The sequence below is a fragment of the Protopterus annectens genome, chromosome 11.part0, assembly GCF_019279795.1.
Source record: "Protopterus annectens isolate FY-2018-M chromosome 11.part0, PAN1.0, whole genome shotgun sequence".
NCBI classification, from domain to species: Eukaryota; Metazoa; Chordata; order Ceratodontiformes; family Protopteridae; genus Protopterus; species Protopterus annectens.
Genome location: NC_056745.1, coordinates 88,629,933 through 88,637,799, shown reverse-complemented (window position 1 = coordinate 88,637,799; position 7,867 = coordinate 88,629,933). Strand labels below are relative to the sequence as shown.

Here is a 7,867-nt window from a genome sequence, read left to right as displayed (position 1 = left end):
CTGTCCACTCCTTACCACTGACAAGATATCTATAACTCTCTCAATACACTGTCCACCCCTTACCACTGACAAGATATCTATAACTCTTTCAACACACTGTCCACTCCTTACCACTGACAAGATATCTATAACTCTCTCAACACCCTGCCCACTCCTTACCAATGACAAAATATCTATAACTCCTTCAACACACTGTCCACTCCTTACCACTGACAAGATATCTATAACTCTCTCAACACCCTGCCCACTCCTTACCAATGACAAAATATCTATAACTCCTTCAACACACTGTCCACCTCTTACCACTGACAAGATATCTATAACTCTCTCACACTGTCCACTCCTTACCACTGACAAGATATCTATAACTCTCTCAACACCCTGCCCACTCCTTACCACTGACAAGATATCTATAACTCCCAACACACTGTCCACCCCTTACCACTGACAAGATATCTATAACTCTCTCAATACAATGTCCATTCCTTACCACTGACAAGATATCTATAACTCTCTCAACAAACTGTCCACTCCTTACCTCATTTTCTCCCTCTCCTCAGTGTTATTACTACTCAAAAATAAGTATATATAAATGAAATCTCATTTGGTCATAACAATTACTTAATATGTACACACTACTAACCTTATTTTTTCTCACAGTGATCTTCACTGAAATGCTTGTGTTTTTCTTTTTGAACCTGTATCTACTAGAAAACTGTATTGAATACTACTTTGTATAGACTAACTAGATGTGTATTCTGCATCTTACTGTATGTACACTATTGTACTATCTAATTATTGTATATTGCTTATATTTCTGTGGAGCTTTTCTCCCTGAGCCTCCACTGAAAATGGACTTCTGGCCTAGTCGGACTTTCCTGGTAAACAAATGTAAATAAATAAATACATATGAATATAAAGATTGGGGGTTGGATAAACAGTCCCAAAACTGGAATGCGCAGACGTATACAGACATAATGGTTACAAAATATATTATATTATATTATATTATATTATATTATATTATATAGATAGATATAGTAGTTGTTTATTTTTGTGAGAATATGTTAATGCTAACAGTTCCTTGCTGTACATGTTTATTTATTTTCCTGAGATATGCTTTTTGGAGTTCAACTCTCTATTGTGGTAGATAGAATGACGTACAGAAATGTTAGCAAACATATATATGTATACATATATATAGAGTGGGGGATATGCATTTAATCACTGAAGATGAAGAAGGTGACAGAAGAGTTAAATGTATACATTATTCTGTGAAAGCTACAGTCTGGTTACGTTATTATTTAGAATTTTAAAACTAAACTTTTGAGTGCTGATTGGCAGGGCAGTAAGCCATTTGCTGTCTTTGGCTTAACTGGTCAGTTGACCATAGAAACAGAATTATACTTGTACAGCTTTATATGTCACTCGCTGCAAATGGCATGTTAACTGTAAGGTCAGGGTGTCCACATTCACAGAGCAGCTCAAGAATCAGTGGGGTAATGGGATGGAAAGGAGTGTGCTGCTGATGGCCATCTTGCCTTTCCCAGGGACAGTGTGAGTCGTTCTTATTGCTACATCAGACTTATAGTCCAGAGGTCAGATTTAAAGGGGTTGAAAATTGAGATTATTTGGAAGCACTTGGTTGAGCCCATCTTGCTCTAGCATATTTAAAATGCAAAGGGAGTTTGAAAAGAACTTACTAAATCCCTCCAGTGTGATGACCTCATGCACCTGCCACACTGCTCTCATGCATTAAAGCAAACACGCAAGCAGTGTTGCATAACTGATAGCTGCTGTAGGGTCTGATGTTAGGAAGATGGGTGATCCCACCCAAAAATATGTACTTATTCTGTCAGTTTTTATTAAACATATTAAATCATGTATAGAACTGCAGGCACCACTCATTAAGTACATAAAATGTGATGTATCCTATTGTAAATAGTTTATAAATTTAATTTAATATAAACTGAACATGTTGGTGGACAGAGGTATAAGCCAGTTGGACCTACTCACTTTGTAATTTGGTTTATTTGTAAGACTGTTTTGAAATATAAGGATCTATTAAAAAACAGTGATTTTCCAATCCAAGTTCAAACTCACTAACACATTATGCACTATATTATATGTATTATATTTATAAAGTTCTTTATATATGAAGTTTTGAATATCTTAAATGTTTAGATACAGCCTCATCTCATATCTTTCAATCAATTGCTCTCCATAGCTGGATTAACAGGAAAGTGAATCATCCATATTATGACCAGAATATGACAGAGTACGTAACTCTATGTGTCCTCCAAAGCTTTAAGAAGCGAAAGGTGTATCATCAAGGTTCTGACTTGGATTGGACAGGGTGCAGAGTTCAATCAAATGTATTCCATGTCTCAAAAAAGCGTAAAGTGGGTCATCTAAATTCTGACTTTGATGTGATAACATACAGAACTCAATTGAATGACCTTCATACCTCGAAAAAGCATAAAATTGATCATTTAAATTCTGACCTGGAATCAAGTGTTCCCCAGAGGTGGAAAAAGCAGAAGGTGGATCATCCAGGTAAAAACAAAGCCAGATGTGCTGTGATAGGTTCAACTGTAACAGCCAGCAACGGTAATCCCAACAGTGAAGAAAACTGTCTTTTAAGAAGAGGTGAAGTGCTTTGCTCCAAGACCAGCAAGTATAAAGTGTTAGACTTTCTTGGTCATGGGGGGTTTGGTGAAGTAGTCAAATGCAATAAAGTAGGCACCCATGAGACTTTGGCCATAAAACTCTTGAAAAACAACTCACTGTTTGACAAAGATGTAAGGAATGAAATCAGAATCCTGAAATATTTAAGAAGAGAAAGAGCAGATAAATACAGCATTGTCAAAGCTTATGAATGGTTTCAGTATGGAAACCATGCTTGTCTGGTCTTTGAACTGTTGGGCCAGGATCTCTTCAGCTTTCTACAGCAGAAACCTTTGCCCCTCAAGCACATTCGGCCTATCCTACAACAAGTAACAAAAGCACTTTTGAAGTTACACAGTCTTGGGCTGATCCATGCTGACATCAAGCCAGAAAATATCTTGCTGGTTGACCCAGTAAGGCAACCATACAAGGTTAAAGTGGCTGACTTTGGTGTAACATGCAGGATATCAAAGAGAGCAAAATATGCATCCTACATGGGAACTCCAGAGTTCAGGTATGAACTGTGCGTTTTTTCTTTAATAGGTGTATGCAAAGATGTTACTATTTCTGTGAAAATTGTAGTCACAAGATTATGTATTGTTAGGAACAACATTGAACTAACAAACCAAATTATCTGTCATCAAAACATTTCATATTTGTGTGTGAGTTTGTATGTGAGAGTGTGTGTGTGTGTGTGTGTGTGTGTGTGTGTGTGTGTGTGTGTGTGTGTGTGTGTGTGTGTGTGTGTGTGTGTCTGTGTAAGTGCTTTCATTATGTTCTATGACAAAACTTCTTCAGACAAATGTTCTATAAAAATAACTGCTCTTAAATACATTTAATGTGTCACATGATCTTAAATGTAACCATACCTCCTTAAAAAAAACAACTATAAAAATTATATTATTTAAAAATACACATAAATACATAGTGTTAAAAACAGATAAATAAAAATCTATTAAAAATGTATGTATAAAACATAACAAATAAATACTTTGTGAAGAAAGCTATACATCCTACATAATATTCCTCTCTAAGCTTTTTAATTTAAGCACACAAGTAATGGAACAGGATTCGTTCAGTCCAGGATAGAGGCAAGCATTGGATCTAAGATGCCAATATAATTCTTGCTGTTTCAATTTTAAACTTGTAGGGCTCCCTCTTAAATCTGGTGTAACTTGTTCTATAATCCTAAATTTAAACCAGTGATCCGAGTAATCAGTTACATGTTTAGCCAAAGCATTGTCAAGTTTAGCTCTCCTTATGCTATACAGATGTTCATACAGTCTCTCCTTAAACTTCCAGTCAGTCTTTCCTATATAAAAAAGGGGCAAGACTGGCATTTCACGAGATAAATAACACTCTTGGTGTTACAATTATATTTTTCTCTAATAAAATACTTGTAATATCTGATTGTAAAGGTATTTCCTACATCAATGAATTTACAAAATGAACAAGCTTTACATTTATACATTCCTGAGTATTGCAACTTTGGTTTCCTATTAGTTTCCAGTATGCTTTTCAAATTCTGGCCCCTTTAAACACAAATTTGAGTTGCTTTTCAAATTCTGGCCCCTTTAAACACAAATTTGAGCGAAATACGTAAAACACTATGAGTGAAATTATCTGCCATGACCAATTGCCAAGTCTTGAAAATGATTTGTTTTATATCGGATGCATCCAAACTAAAAGTGGTAATGAAAGTTAGACAATAATTAACATCAGTTTCTCTAATCCTCCAATTGTGTTCGCTTACAAAATTGTGTGTGACTTTCTTACCACTAGAGAAGATCCATTCATGAAATCTAAGAACCTGAGTTTGTGAGGTGACTCCTGCTTTTGCTAGTAAGCTATTCTTTAAGACATTATCAAAGTCTCTATAGTTCAAGGGAGGTATGCCCATGTATGCATGTAGGGGTTCCCCTCTGAGATGTGCTTCTAGTAGCATTGCTCAACTGGTTTGATCCCAGCTCTCCTTGATGACTAAGTCTCTTATGAAGGCAACGAGGTAGGCTTCCAAACATTTGGTGCTGTTAAGGGGTTTCAGCAGTGAAGTGGCTCTTGGTTGTGCCATGGACTTGGCCACCGCCACCATCCCTTTGGCAGTGGTAGCAGTCATCTGGCTCAGCTGTAGTCACCACATATCCTCAAGGACAGAAACACCTCTGGATGAACTCTAGAGGAGAGGCTGAACACCACTTAGTTTAGGCACAATCAATCTTTGTTGCAGGGAAACCTTTCCATGAACTGCAGGTAGAATCTAAAAAAACTTCCAGCTGCTCTCGGCATTCACCATATGTGAAAATTTCAAACATTAAATATGCTTGTTTCTTCAAAAGTAGTAGGATTTTATTAATAAAATGAACAAAAATGCCATGAAAACAGCTGGTAATGCATTTAACTGTTGGTATACCGTAAATTGCGTGCTTACAACATTGTTATTAATGTGATAATTTGTGGGGACATCACTCTCCTCAAAGGAGATGATTGTGCATTTTTTGGCATTTAGCTTGAGGCCATGTTTCTGGCACCAGTCATTTGTTTGGGTGAGACCCTCTTGTAGCTTATTCAGAATTGTTTTATTAAGTCAGTAATATGAATTCTTTACTTTATTGCAAATTTGTTGGCTTATTTTTGTGGATTATAGTATTGTAGGACTACCGCGGTGGTGGTGCTGCGGTAGCGTTGTCGCCTCACAGTTAGACATTGCCTGTTCGATTCTCAGTTAGAGTGTCTTCTGTGTGGTGACATGAGTGAATGGGCGTTCCTTCATTGAAGGTTGTGCATTTGGCCCGGCAAGCCAGCACGTAAAACTCTACTGCCAATGATTAGCAGACTGGAGTTCAGCTGTGGCGACCCATAACCAGGAAAAGCCAAAGAATACATAGTATTGTAGGAGTACTAATGTTGACATTGTATGTAGATGGACTGCTGGAGTGGTTTTCCCAGTGAGAAATGCTAGTGCTGTAGTGAATATCTGTTTATTTGTAAAAAAAAATCTATATATTAACTAAGATGTTAGAGTTAACTGTTAGATTAGAGAATTAAAATCAGAATGAGAATTAGAATTTTAAGGCAAATATTAGGCATTTATTACATTTATTAATTGTTTGAATGCACGTACAGTACAGCCAAGAGGTTGACTTTGGTCTCTTGTGGCAGCGAAAGAGTTAACTATATGATATATTTTATATGCGGCCTCAAGACAATTTTTGTTCACTCAATGCGGCCCCGGCAAGCCAAAAGGTTGGACACCCCTGAATAGTTACATCAATACATCAAATGACCAACTCTCCTCTGACATTAAATTCAAAAAACAAAACACAAAACCAAAGGAAATCAAGCTGCTTTAATAAAATCCAAGGACAATTCCACAATAAATAATTCCAGTAAGTGCTTTCATCTGTAACAAGTCTTATTACAGATGAAAGCACTTACTGGAATTATTTATTGTGGAATTGTCCTTGGATTTTATTAAAGCAGCTTGATTTCCTTTGGTTTTGTTTTCTGGTTTTGGACTTCAGTTTTAACCAGCTTTTAGCTTACTGTTTGATTACTGCATTAAATTCAAAAAACATTTAAAATAACGAGTAAATTACTTAAAAAATACATATAATAAATCTACAAAAATACAAAATTGTAAACATTAATAAACTTTTAAACTTGCAATGCCTTATATTTCAAAATACTTTTTCTAGATGTAAATTCTTTCAACTAAAGAGGAATCCATTTTTAGTCTTAATTGTCAATGCAATTCTCAAATCTCAGTTTACTCTTTCTAGACACTTTTTCCCAGTATTTTAAAAATAAATCTATGAGTAGGGTTACTATAGACACATTTTGCCAAGGCATTAAGATTTGTTCTTATAACCTATATTTGTTTATATATAAACTCACAAAGGCTTCTCTCTATTTTGCTAACATGCCAGATAAATAACCCCTGTACTTTCCTAATTAAAATATCCCTTTATGTATGTATATGCACAATTAATAATAGCCATAGTTTTACTTTGCAATATAAAGGGGCATTATTTGCATCTACCACATTTGTAGATGCTTTACTATTTTTTATCTCAGTTGAGGATTTGGAAACATTACCTTCAACCAGCCCCTTCAAGTTTTTCCCTCTTCTCAAAATGAACCTCTGTTTTTCACCTATTTTTTTCGCAAATCACCACTGTGTATAAAAACGTCCCAATTTTTTTTGTAACAATATTTTTAATATACACCAAATCTGTTTTATAGGTCATATCGACACTTACTGCAAAACTTCATTGGAATCAAGATACTTATTCTTGGAAATAACGCTACCCTTATTTCCTGATATGGACAAAAATCACCATTAGTCCTTTTTACCACCACTTCACAATAGGCGTTGTCCAATAACAGACTAGGGTAATGCTTCCTAGACAGCACCTCATCTCCACGAGAAACAGTTGCTTGTCTGAAACCATCCTCGAGAGCCTTACCACTTGTCCTTTACCTGAGTTTTTTTCTGGCTAATAGGATGGCAACTGTTGCAGTGTTATATGTTGAGAGACATCTGCAATAAGTGGTACATTTTTATATATAGTGATGATTTGTGTAAAAATAGGTGAAAAACTTTGGTTCATTTTTAGAAGAGAAAAATGCAAGGGGTGGTTGAGGGTAATACTTCAAAACTCTCAGCTAAGATTAAAAAATGTGAAGGCACCTACAAATGTGGTAAGTACAGGCAATGTCCCTGTGTATTGCAAGGTGACACTTTGGGGATAACTAACTGTAGAGATACATGGAAAAATGCATATATTAATTGTGAAACCATAGGAGTTATTTAGCTGGCATGTTGACAAGAATACCAGTTATTTTATGTCAGCAAAATGGAGAGGAGCTTTCAAGAATATGAATTTGTGTGTGTGTGTGTGTGTGTGTGTGTGTGTGTGTGTGTATATATATATATATATATATATATACATATATATGTGTGTGTGTGTGTGTGTGTGTGAGTGATATAAAAAGGAAACATCTTAATAATGTCTTGGCAGAACTTGTTGATATTAACCCTACAGTTAGATTTTTTTTTGGAAATACTGGAAAGACTGTTGAGGAACTCAAGCAGTGGTCCTTGGAAGGATTAATCGAAATTCAAGAATTGCTTCGGCAATTAAGACTGAAAGTAGACTCCCCCAGGGCTGAATGAATTTATATTTATAAAAAGTGTTTT

General features: G+C 35.7%; 1 protein-coding gene across 1 annotated transcript in view; it reads left to right on the top strand.

Annotated features, from left to right (window-relative positions):
- Positions 1 to 2,270: 2,270 nt before the first annotated feature.
- LOC122814909 (homeodomain-interacting protein kinase 2-like) overlaps positions 2,271 to 7,867 on the top strand; it is an 89,209-nt gene continuing 83,612 nt past the window's right edge. The window contains exon 1 of the mRNA XM_044087174.1: positions 2,271 to 3,181. Coding sequence (XP_043943109.1) covers positions 2,271 to 3,181 — 911 coding nt within the window. The remainder of the gene's footprint in view (positions 3,182 to 7,867) is intronic.